Raw genomic sequence first — 12,967 nt, 5'->3', positions numbered from 1 at the left:
CGTGGCATTAAGTTCATTCACAATGTTGTACAACCTTCACCACTGTCTATTTCTAAAACTTTTTATCACCCCAAGTAGAAACTCTGTACTCTTTAAGCTGTAACTCCCCATTCTCCTCTTCTCGCAGCCCCTGGAAACTCTTTCTGATTTCTGTCTCTATGCATTTGCCTGTTCTAGGTACTTCATGTGAGTGGAATCACACAATGTTTGTCCTTTTACGTCTGGCTTATGTCACTCACTATAATTCATATTGTGTATATCTTAAGTCAGTTTTGGTAAGAATTTTTTTGAGCTTGTGTCCATTTTATATAAACTATCAGCATAAGTTGTTCATGCTATTTTTGTTATTCTTTTACTGTCTGTTGATCTGTTGTGATTTCCCATCTTTTATTCCTAATAGTAATTTGTGTTTTCAAATCTCCTTTGCTTCTTGATTTGTCTTAGCAGAATTTTTATTAATTTTATTAATATTTTCAAAGAACCAACTTTTGGTTCTGTTAATTTTTTCTGTCACTGATTCCACTTTTATTTTTCTTTATTCTTTTCTTGTACTTTGAATTTAATTTGCTTTTCTTTTCTAAGTTTTTAGTGTAGAGGCATAAATTAGTGATTTTAGATCTTCCTTTTTTAATGTAAGCATTTAAAGCTATAAATTTCCCTCTAAGCACTCTTTTAGCTGCATACTATAAAGTTTGATATGTTGTATATTCATTATAATTTAATCTAAAATATTTTCTAATTTCCTTTGTCATTTCATCTTTGACTCATAGATTATTTAGAAATGTGTAGTTTAATTTCCAAATATTGGGGAATTTTGTAGTTTTTTTTATTGTAATTGATTTTGAATTTAATTCTCTTGTGACCAGACAACATAATTTATAGAATTTCAGTCTTTTGAAATTTTGTGAGACTTCTTTTATGGCCTAGCATATGGTCTTTCTTGATGAGTGTGCAATGTGTGTTTGATTAGCTACCCTAAACTGTAACCTGTGCTTCTTCAAGCTTAATGGAGCTACTACTGCATTCTGCTTGAGCTCTAGCTCTCTGTGCCACTGTAAGAACATTGTTCCAGGCAGGGAGCTGGGAAAATTGGGATGTTTCAGCATTTGAGTTTTCCTTCTTTTGGATTTGCATTCTTGCGTTGCCTTTTCCCAGTGCCTGAAAGCTGTTGCCTCATATATTTTGTTCAGTTTTATGGTGGTTTGCAGCAGAACGGCTAGTTTTGTTTTAGTTACTTTGTCATAGTTGCAGGTGAAAGTTTGACAGTCTTAATGCCTAAAATTGAGTTTTTTCTTTAGTTCTCTCATAAGTCAAAACCTATATTTTTTGCATCAAGTTCATTTCTACTTCCTTGTTTTCTTTTTCAGTTAACTCAACAATATATATTACAAAGTTAGTTGTTTAACATGACTTTATCCCTCTTGTAATCTATAGAACTGAGTAATAATTACTTTTTAAAAGTTAAATTATGATTTTTTCTCACTTTATTACCAATTAAATTATTAATTTCATTTACATTTTTATCCGTGCCAGTGACCATGTTTCATCATTTTTTTTTCATTTTTTATCCATCTTACATGTTCATCCATTTTAGCATCAAATTTCAAAGTCATTTACATTACACCTATAAATTTTTTATTGTATTCTGTGATTATTTTACTGTTATACCACAGGAAAAAAAAATCTTTGTATTTGGCTAAATATTGGATAGATAATATTATTTTAGGAATAATCACACCAGCATTCTGTATCGGCATTTACTTCTCTTGGAATACTATGGCTTATTTTCTGTTTACTCAATCTTTTCTTCAGTGTTAATGATTGTATGTGTGCTTTCTGTGTGTCACTGAAGTCCATTCTCTTTCATTAGCAGTTTTTTTCAAATTTAAGCAGATCAACTTATTTATAGATTTTGTTTCTTTTTTCTCTCCTAAGCTTCACTTTCTTATTTTTCTATCTCTGTCATGATCACAACTTGTACTTGTTTATGATGATCTGTAGGATTTTAAAAAAATGTAATTGTATTCAGAGAGTAGCAAGTTTGAATATATTTTTATCAAAAATAAAAAGTGTAAAATGAAAATTTTCAGTGCTTTCAAAGAGTTTTCTTTTTAAATATTCAAAATTACTTAAATAAGCTAAATTTAAAAATTTTATGGTTTCTACATATATCTGAGTACATATTTTTATAAAAACAAAATGTAATTTTAGCATTAACTGTTCAACTATTGGTATAAAAAACTGGTCTCTGGCCTTACGTATGTTATGTCTAGACTTGCACATAAGTACGTTTACTAGTAATATGAATTCCTTAATTCTGAAAAGTGTTCCTCAGGTGCCTGTTAGGAAGACTGAGCTAAATTATGAGTATCTTTAGAACCATGAATCGGAACAGAAAGAAATCAAGTAAATGCATGTTTGGCTCCAACTTGGAAACAATACTTGTATTAGCCAAGAAATCTATTATATTTATGTTATCTGAGAGGAAGGATTTGACAGGTTAACTAATTTGTCTTTTTGCTTACTTCTGAGACCTGTGCTGCTCACTTTCTAATCTCAGGCAGAGTTCTCTCTGAAGTTTCCAGCTTCACAATCCATAGTAGCAATCTGGCATAATTGCCTTTTTTAAAAAAAGACTTCGGAAGAAAGATGTGGACAAGTGTTTTCCTGGGGTCTGAACAGTGGAAGTCACAAGAACGGATTTTTAGGGCTTTGCTTTCCCAGTGCAGAATGCCAGATCACAAATTACAGGGGCAACCCCATTTCTTTAATACATTGACTTTTTGTGTTTTTTTTATTTTGCAGAACCTCTAAAGTGCCCATGGCAGAGACCTTTCTTGCCTGGCTCCAAGGGTGGTAATGCAGTCAATAAATAGTTGTGTGAATTAATAAGAAAAGGTAGATGTTTTGTTTTCCATACTGCAAATTGTTGAGTGCTGTCACCAGTCTCAGGGAAGTGTTGGAAGTGTTAAGCTTTCCTAATACTGACAGGAATATTGGCACAAAAGGATTCTAATGCCAATAAGTGTAAAGAAAGTACTCTGTCTGGGGATGTGTTAATCTCTAGGAGCAAAAGTGACATCTTCCTTGGGTCAGATGAAGGACATAAGATATGACTCTCATTCTCTAAAAATCAAACAAATATTTTCTGACTTTACCATTATTTAAGGAGCTCCATGCTCTCTCTCCTCTCCCCGTTTATTATTGCAGAACAGGCTAGAGAGAATCCATTTGCTATTGTTGTCAGAATCTTATACTGAAGGAAATTATAGCACAACAGTTCCTCACATTGATTCTAGAGATGAATTCAGTTCACCAACTTGGCTGAAGACAGGACTACTTCTGGCTAGTATAATCATATGTAGAGTAACTAGGTGCAAACATATTGAGGAAAGGGTATTTTCTTCTTTACCACTGGTATGATTTTAACCTCTCTGTGCTTTTTTTCTTGTTAATAATGGCAATAATAATAGCACATATATCATAGGGCTGTGATGAAGTCCTGGGTATTACATATAGAGTGCTTAGAATAGAACCTAGTAAATAGTAAGTACTTATAAATGTTGATTGCTGTTATGTCATATTGTTATTATTATTATTATTCAGTTGCCTGGGGTTGGGTATAGAGAATAGAGAATATTGGTTAGAAACTTAGGGGCCAACCTTAACTGCACAGCCTTGGCTTGGATTGGGGGTAGACCGCAGCTGGTCTCTTAGTTGTGGGAATGTGGGCTTTTGTCACTGATGGTGATATCATCACGAGACTTTCCCAAAGTGGACTCAGGACTGGTTGAGAGGTGCTAGATTTCTGAGAGAGCGTTTCCATTTTCATTAGGACTTAGAACAGGGGGTTCTGAAGTAGGAGCTGTGAGAACCAAATGATTGGGCTGGTACATGGAAAGGAACAGTGACTGTCTGTAGCTACTAGGTTGGTGAGTTTGCTTGGGTAATTAGAACAGTGGCTGTCAAACTTTTTAGACTGTGACCCTTAATAACAAATAGATTTTACATTGGAACCCATCGCATGTGTTTACACTTGTATGTTTGTACGTATTTCAGTAATAGATGTCACAAACACCTAAATTTCACAAAAAATTCTTAACCCTTACTATGTGTGAAGCACTCTGATATTTGTCTTTCTATTCTGTTTTCCATTTAAGAAAATATTGGTCCTGACTTTCAAATTGATTTCATGACTTACTAAACAGTTGTGACCTGCAGTTGAAAAAGCATTGGTTGGAGTATGAACTAATCCTTTGAATGTTATGCTAGTAAAACAGTTTGACATACTTTGTCATCTGTATGAATGAGAAGAGCCCATCAGAGTTGGCAGGTGCTCTGAAGCAGGGGACCAGGACTTTTGCTTACTCTTTGGCTCCCTACCTGTGTTTAGCTCCACAGTGTGCTTGATCACTTGGCTCTCTTCAGGCCAGGCTGTTTCTGTCAGATGGTTTATTATGTGTTTGGGCTTCTCTCCCTCCTTTAGATTGAGAGCTAGCTTCTGGAGGGCAAGACCTATAATAATAGCGAGCACTTTGCTGTCTTACATATGTTAGTCTTCACCACAACCTATATATTAAGTACCTTAATTATTTTCATTCTACAGATGGGGAAACTGAAGCATACATAAATTAAGTATGTAGTTTAAGTAGCTTACCATTCATTAGAGTTCTTCTGCAGCTTACCTAAGTGTCTTGTGTAACATCTGCCATATCAAGGATATTATTTTATCTGATTATTTATTTGAGGAAGATTAGCCCTGAGCCAACATCTGCCGCCAATCCTCCTCTTTTTGCTGAGGAAGGTTGGCCCTGAGCTAACATCTGTGCCCATCTTCCTCTATTTTTTGTATGTGGGATGCCTGCCACAGCATGGCTTGATAAACAGTGCGTATGTCTGCGCCCAGGATCCGAACTGGTGAACCCCAGGCTACCAAAGCAGGGCGTGCTAACTTAACCATTACACCACCGGCCTGGCCCCTGAATGATTTTATTAATAGTTACTGGATGAAATTAAACTAAATGGTTTCTGGGCTTATTTTCTTTTTTTTCCTTATGACTTTTCTCACCGCAAGATTATTCAAGTGATTAGAGAGTAATAGAAATGGAATAAAAAATAATCCTGAATTTTGTCTATAGGAGGAGTACAGAATTTACTTAAATTGATCAGATTCAGAATTTGAATGATGACTGCTTTGAACCCTAACATTAAGACTCTGTCATCTTCCACCAGGCCTGGGTTTGAGAATGAATAATGTTGCAGAAATGCCAACATATTCTTAGCTCATTAATTTACCAATTTGAGATCCTTAATATGCTTTCTACCAATCCCCTACCCGCTGCAACAGCTGTTCTAGCCTGGCCCACGCCTCTTGAGTTAATAGTATTTCTGTCACAGGGTGAGTTTTCAAGTTGGTATGTACAGTTTCTGCCAGAGTCTTCACTGCTGCCAGACCTCAGGGTTGGAGGTTGCAGCTGATTGTGGGGGAGGGAGTTTGGTACTTGTCGCTGAGGAGGAACAAGGTGCTCTCTGGGGCTCTGATTTGTTGCAGGCTGAGTGTGAATGATGTCAGGCAGATCAGAGGACAGCTGATTCATTTGGGATCTGGGACTCCTCACTCTGTCTCACTGCTGCCTCCCGGGCTCTTAGGTCTTTGGGAGTGAGGGTGGAGGGGGGTTCTGAATATCATGTTTTTGAAGAAAAGTGCTTTGATTTTTCTCTTAAGTTTGGGAAGCTTTTGTAAGTTTCCTTTGGCTTATAGACTGCATACCCCTTGTGTGAGAGAACTTCCTGCCAAGACTCCAGTGTGAGAGGGCAGAAGCTTGAGTAGCCAGGAAAATGATGAAACGGAGGAGAGAGAGACTGGGAGCACCATGCCTGCGGATTCAGTAAGGAGGCTGGGGTCTCTGAGTGGAAACTGGCAGATGTCAGGAAAAGTACTAATGCCAACTAACACACCTTCATTTGTTTGGATAAAGACTCTGCTTTGGAGATGCCTGTCAGGAAGAGGGCTGAGCTGGCTTCATAAATTCAAGGTCAAAACAGTGGTCCTTGGCAGGGGCACATGGGGTTTCTAATTCTGAAAATTGAGTTAGATGTCAGTTTAGGGGTTCTTAGGTACTTGGGGGAACTGGGTTAACCGTGAAGATCGCTTTTTTCCCGGCTTGAAAATGAATGTTTAGAGTTAGTGTCAAAGCTGCGAATACAAGCCCCATGAATGTGAGAAACAAATGGAAATGAAAGTATCTCCTCTTTTGACTAGAGAGGGTGTTGTATTTCTGACCCTGGCCTGTCAGCTCAGGACCTCAGATCTGCCCTTGCAGATCCAAGCCTGAGTCCTTTAGGGTATGACCTGAATTTTATTTCTATGTTGGCCAATATAGAAATGTACTTAGATGAGGATTTCAAAGCTGGGGAATGGAAGAAGCCTTCCATCTCAGGGTGGCTTTCCAAGAGCTGCTCAGGCTTATTTAATGAAGAAGTGCTCAGTGAATTGATCAGCAAACTAGAGAACCAGGGAAAGAAGTGTCCTAGAATCCATTCCACCTCAGTGACCGTCTTGAGCTACCTTTACATAACTCACAGGGCAGAAGGAGTGCACTTCAGCTTTTCTTCCCTGAACGTTAGTGCTTCCCTGAGACAGCGTGGACTTTGAGTCATTGCCCTTCTGTGTTAGTGGATGCTCATCGATTGAATTAATGATTCTACCAGACCTTGGAAAATCAGACTTGTTTGAAGTATATAATTGGAAGGATTGGCATACTTTTAAAAAACATTCCCATACTAAGGCCAAAAAGTTAAAGACTTTAAAAAAGAAGCTTCGTCAACTAAAGTGTCATTTAAAGATGACTTATTAGCAAAATTGAAATTTTTAAATTGAATTTGTAGTTTAAGAAAACATAAGTGATCGAAAATTGTGCTCTCCAAATGTTGGTACACTGTATTGGTAATCATTTTATCTGTTTAGTGACTTGAATTTAGATTAGGAAAATTTCCCCCGAGGGGCTGGTAAATAGTTTATAAATCTCTTTGCCTTTTTCAAACAATCCTTTTTAGACTCACCTCAGTATATAACCAGTTTGCAGAGTGGTGATTAGAAGCAAAAGGAGAATGAGATTTGGTTTTCATAGATTTTTATAATTCTTATTATATATTTATCAAAATGGCTAAGCATTATTTTATGTGATAAGATTTAAGTCTCCAAAATTTGGTATAGGCAATATTATTCAGATTAACAAGAACTTAGTGTCTTAGTGTGTGTTCTAATTCATTCTTTCTTATATATACTAGGGAACTTATTTTTGAAATAGTTCTTTAGAAAAGTGAAAATTCTTTTTGAAGTGAGAAATTAATTCAAATTAGTATTTTTAGTTCTCGTAATTTTAAAAAAATATATTGAGTTTGTGGAAATTTGGGCATGCCTGTAATTTTATATGTTTGTCTGCCCTCCACTTTCCGAGCCTATTATATCCTCATATTGTGTACTCATCTGAGAAATATGCTGAAACTAGCTAAAGGGATAAGTATGAAGGTAAAGATTTCCTTTGAATATACATAATTAAACACAAGTAGAATGTCACCATATCCATATCCAAGCAGTCAGCAATAACAATACAGGAAACTAACATTTTTAAACAGATTAGGTGCTTATGTGATACTTATTTTTTTGTCTTGGAAATAAAATATAATAGTTTAATATGGTATTTGCATTGAAAGCCACGCTGTTACTTCTGCAAATTAAATGCTGTGAATCTCTCAGTTATTTTTCATCATCTGTGACATATCTATCAGTGATCAACAAAGTAGAAATCTATATTTACCATCTGTCTATTTTCAGTGTAGTGATCTTATTTACTTAATAGTCTTTATTAGGACTTAATGCATCAAGATGGTTAGATTGTTTTTAGGGGAAAACAGTATCCTGGAAAACTAAAATTTAAGTAGAAGCAAAATCTATTATACAGAGTTAAATGACATTATTTGATATACTCATTAGGCAGAAATTAGCTAATTAAATTGGTGTTATTGTAAATATAATCTAACAATTTATAAACAAAAATTTATAAATTTATTGAGAATGTTTATTTTTATGGACATACACATCTCTCTAGGAAGTTTTAGTCACTGGACACAAAATATTACCTATTGCTTGCTAACTGATGAGTTGCAGTAAATTTGCAATATTTTTCCTGAAGCCAATTCTAAATACTTTAAATACCCAAAGCTTAAACTTTTGGTTTTAATTCTGTGGATTAAGTTTTAGTCTCGAAGGTCATTCTTTGCCAGTATTGATACTGAGGTATGATATTTGAGAATGATTTTTGACTCTTTACTTTTTGTAAGCCTCTTTGCCTAAACTAACCCACTTTGAAGATGTTTCTTTTTGGTTGAGAAATTATCACTGACTTTGTTTTCTTCTACTGTTGGTACCTTGTCAGAATCTCTGCTCTTTGCCGAGGATCTGAAGTAAACCAGCACACGTTTTTCCCCACATCGGCTCCAGCCCTATCTCTCACTAAAGTCCCATTTAGTGCTGATTGTGTTCTGGCTACTTCTCCTCTTGCCTTTTTCCTGAACCCACAAGCCCATAGCAGTCCTGGCAGTCCCTGTTCCAGCCGCCCACTGCAGTGGAGGTAAGGAAACCTACTGTGATGTGAATGTGGGCCTCAGTGATTGCTTCTAGCCTGATAGGTAAAACCCAAACCTTTCTCTTTAGTAATGGAGAGTAACTGAGTAAAAGTCAAGGCCCTGTCACAGAGAAGAGTAAAAGGAATTTCACAGATCTCTGCTACATGCAAAATTTCAGGAGAAAGTAGGGTAGCATAAGTAGTTAGATATTTGTGTGCCCATCCTGTTGGACAGTCTTGTGACCACCCCAGCGGAGAAACATAGCATGGCACAATGACAGAGCTCTCTAAAGGTTAAATAGGCCAAACACCACATTTTACACAGGAGGAAAATTTGTTTCTAAAACAAGTTAAGTGATTTGTTCACGTTGCTGAAAATAACCCTTTCCCCATTCCTTTCTGCCTTCCTTTTCATATATTAAACATTATTTGAGTACATACTATGTGCTGGGCACTGTTTTAGACATGGAGAACAAAGAGTGAACACCAAGAGATAAAGTTCCTGCCCTGAGGGAGCTTAGATTCTAGTGGAGGGAGGCAGACAGGTTAATGAGTAAATATATAACAGACGGATGTAAGGGTGAGAAAATACAGCAGGATAAGAGGAGTAGGGGTTGACAATATATATAAGATGGCTCAATGATAAGTTGACATGTGAGCAAAGACCTGAAGGAAGTCATGGAGCCAGAGTAGAGGTATCTGAAGGAAGTGTCTCAGACAGAGACAACAGTAAGTGCTGCAGACGTGGTCTAAGAGCTTTCTTCGCGTGTTCTTTGTGCAGTAGAGTCCAGTAAAGCTGGTGTGGAATAATTTAGGGAGTGAGAGGTGGGAAATGAGCTCTGAGATGTAGGGAGGAGCTAGATGAAGTAGAACTTTAAAGTCATTATGAGAATTTTTGTTTTTAGGCTGAGTAAGATGAGAAGCCATTGGAGGGTTTAAAGCGGAAGAATGTCATGATCTGACTTAGATCGAAAGGATCGCTGGCTATAGGTAAAAGGCTGCCGGTATAATCTAGGTAAGAGACAATGGTTGGTTGAAGCCATAGTAGTGCAGGTGGTAAGAAGTGGTCAGATTTGAGGATGTATTTTGAAGGTAGAATTGAAAGGATTTATTGATGGATTAGATGCAGAGTTTGAGAAAAAGATGAGTGAAGGATATCTGAAGATTTGGGGCTGAACATTTAGAAAGTTGGAGTTACCACGAACTGAGACTGGGAAACTGCAAGCAATAGCTAATTAGATATACAGTTAGAGAGATGTGAGGTCTGGGCTAAAGATAAATAATTACCAATTGTCAGCATTTAAGTGAAAGAAATAGATTTATGAGATCATCCACTGAGTGACTGTTGATAGAGAAAGAAGAAATGTTAAAGGATTGAGCCCTTGCACAATCTGACTTTAAGAGGTTGGGAAGACTAAGACAAGCAAAGCAGAGATTGAAAAGGAGCAGCTCTTTAGGAAGGAGAAGAACCAACAGAGAGGTATCTTGGAAACCAATTAAGAATTTTTTTTCAAGAAGGAAGGTATGGGACCAGCCTCAGTGGCCTAGTGTTTGAGTTCGACACACTCCACTTTGGCAGCCGGGGTTCGGTTCCTGGGCGCAGACCTATACCACTCATCTGTTATTGGCCATGCCATGGTAGCAGCTCACATACAAAAAGAGGAAGATTGGCAACGGACGTTAGCTCTAGGCGAATCTTCCCCAGGAAAAAAAAAAGGAAGGTATGATTGATCAATTGATGTGTGTTAAGCTTTTTGTTAGAGAAAAAAAAGTAACCTAGAAAACTAAATTTTAAGTTAAAGCACTACTTATTATACAGACTTACCTGACGTTATTTGATACAGGAGTTAAAATTCCACAGATAATTTTGGGCAGTGTTAGACTGACATAGGACAACGTTAGAGGCTGACTCTTCCCTGAAGTCACCCCGTCCGGAGGTGCTAGACTTTGTTTCAAGCTGAGGAAGTTTGTAAGTTGGGTTGCCCCCACAGCCTAAGGTGTGCCCCATCTTGGCACATGCCTTGAAGTACTATCTCTTGACACCTATGGTCTTGGGACAACCTGAAGCAATGTTTTGCAGCTTTGGGCTTGAAAACTTGTTAAATTTCATGTTTCTTCTTTCCTAGACTTGTTCACCTGTCTGGTGACTCTGTTAGTGTTTCTTTCCATTCTTTTGTATCTGTCCCCTGCAAAGTACCAGTTTAGTGATAAGGCAAGATGATTTTACTTTGTTATTTGCTGGGTATGTTTTTATTTCTTTAAAACTTCTTGAATGTTGTTCTAGGAAGCAGTTATATTATTTGTAAATAGTTTGATCCTTTTGAAGATTCCTTTTAGGCTTTGTTGGGTGGGCCCAGAGTGGCATTTGGGGCTAATTTTTCCTTAATACTGAGGCAGTACTTTCTGAGTACTCAGTGCCCATCCATTATGAGTTTTTTCACTCAGGCTGGTGGGAATATGATGTCTTCCTGGCCCTGTGTGAGCTCTAGGGAGGGCACCACCGCTCATTTCCTTGGATAGTGTCCTTCCCCACATATGCTGATTGGTGCTCAGCAGAAAACTGAGGAATCCCCTGCCCAGCTCTCTCTGTATGGCTCGCATTTTGAAGTTCTAATCCCCAGTACCTAGAATGTGACCATACTTGGAGATAGGGTCTTTACAGAGGTAGTTCTGGTTAAATGAGGTCATTGGGGTGGGCCCTAATATGACTAGTGTCCTTATAAAAGGAAAGGATTAGGAGGCAGACACAGAGGGAGAAGATAGCCATTTACAAGCCAGAGAGGCCTCAGAAGAGACCAACCCTGCTGCCACCTTCTAGCCTCCAGAACTGTGAGGAAATACATGCCTCTTGTTTAAGCCGCCCCGTCTGTGGTGCTTTGTTATGGCAGCCCTAGCACACTAATAGAGCTATGGAGGCTTGTGGCTGTGTTGTCTTAAAGGGCTGGAAAACGGTGTCCCTATGCATAGTTGTTAGAACTGACCCTGCTCAGAATCTTAACCTTCTTTATTGACTGCATCTCAGTGCTGTGCTTAGGACCCTACAAATTGTTGCCCATATTAATTTGAAGGACAATCAAGACAGTTTTAAAATGATGCTCTCTCTAACTTTGTACTACATTTTTGTTTGTTCTTTGATGAGAAAGGAAGAGTCTGTTACAGACAGGCCTTGATGTAGCTCTTAAGGGTCTTGCGTGGGTGTGATCAACCTTAAGAGGCATAATAAATATGATTGTGATTTGGGTTGAATTAAATAACCTCTAACTTTTGGTCAACTTGTACGTCTTCTAACAGTATGATTCCAGCCTGTTGATTGGCACTCAGGCGTGAGTATTCCAGTGTTGGTATAACCCTATTTGGAGGAGTGCTAGATATGCTCTATGTTGTAACTGGTGTCCCTGAAGAGAGAGGATATAGTTGTGTCTCTGGCTATTCACTGGCCCAGCTTTAGGCCTCCTGGGGATAGAAGTCTGCTGTTGGCAACTTCCTGGAACATAGAATGGCTTAGATTTTGGATCAGTTTTGAATTACCATAGACTTCGTCAGCCCTAGAGTGGAAGGTTTACAGCAAGACATCTTTGTTTGAGTGACCTTTATGTTGGAAGGGATCTAGCTCTGGCCCACTCTCTACTGTGGAGGAATTCCTTTCATACGATGTTAGCAAAAAGCTCTTCAGCCTTTGCTTGAACATCTTCAGCAAGAAGTAATTTACCACTGAAGTTTGCAGCCGGTACTAATTCAGCCCTCTGGCCCCTCTTGTGTCACATGTGTGAGAGGCTTTCTGTAGACTTTTATGGCAAAGGACAGGTGTTCCTTTGGGCCTCCTCCAAAACTAGGCAGCCTGTGAAACCTCTTTTAGATGGTGCCAAGATTGTTTCCTGCCGAAGAGAAAGGACTATTTTCATTTTCCAACACCTGCTTTTCTTGTCTTTCTTTTTTTAAACAACCACTTTAAAAAGTAACTCTAAAAGAGGAACATCTCCAGAATTGTTCTTATCCTGGCCTTGTTGTAGGCAAATTACTTCACTTCTTTCTGCCTCAATTTTCTGCATTGTTAAAGTGGGAATAGTAATAGTACTTCAAGAGTTGCTGTAGGATTAAATGAGTCAAACGTGTAAAATTGTTCAGAATACTGCCCAAACTGCTATAATACCATAGTTATTTTATCTGCTGTCTTTGTTGGAAATTCACATGTTGCTGATCCTCACACTTCATTTTGCTTCCATTAAATTTCCTTTTGCTTCCATCAGTTTTCTCAAATTCTTATTTTCCCATGGATAGCTCTAGGTATCACTTATCGTTGTGTCCTGGCTGTGAAAGCTTTGTTCCTGGCTAAGGTGTCC

General features: G+C 37.9%; 1 protein-coding gene across 11 annotated transcripts in view; it reads left to right on the top strand.

Moving 5' to 3' along the window:
* The window catches only part of MAST2 (microtubule associated serine/threonine kinase 2), a 210,882-nt gene that overhangs the window by 117,152 nt on the left and 80,763 nt on the right, over positions 1–12,967 (top strand). Inside the window, exons 1-2 of one of the 11 annotated variants that reach the window (XM_044770699.2) lie at positions 5,591–5,888; positions 8,439–8,633. The exons of 8 other annotated variants lie outside the window; for them this stretch is intronic. In XM_044770699.2, the coding sequence (XP_044626634.1) occupies positions 5,839–5,888; positions 8,439–8,633 (245 nt within the window). In that variant the 5' untranslated portion in view covers positions 5,591–5,838. Of the gene's footprint in view, positions 1–5,544; positions 5,889–8,438; positions 8,634–12,967 lie in introns of those variants that run through there. 2 more of the 11 variants (XM_070510007.1, XM_044770701.2) reach the window with 2 other exon arrangements.

Source organism: Equus asinus, chromosome 5 (assembly GCF_041296235.1).
Source record: "Equus asinus isolate D_3611 breed Donkey chromosome 5, EquAss-T2T_v2, whole genome shotgun sequence".
In the NCBI taxonomy this organism is placed as follows: Eukaryota; Metazoa; Chordata; class Mammalia; order Perissodactyla; family Equidae; genus Equus; species Equus asinus.
Note: the sequence above shows the minus strand (reverse complement) of the source record. Positions and strands in the feature narration are given on the sequence as shown.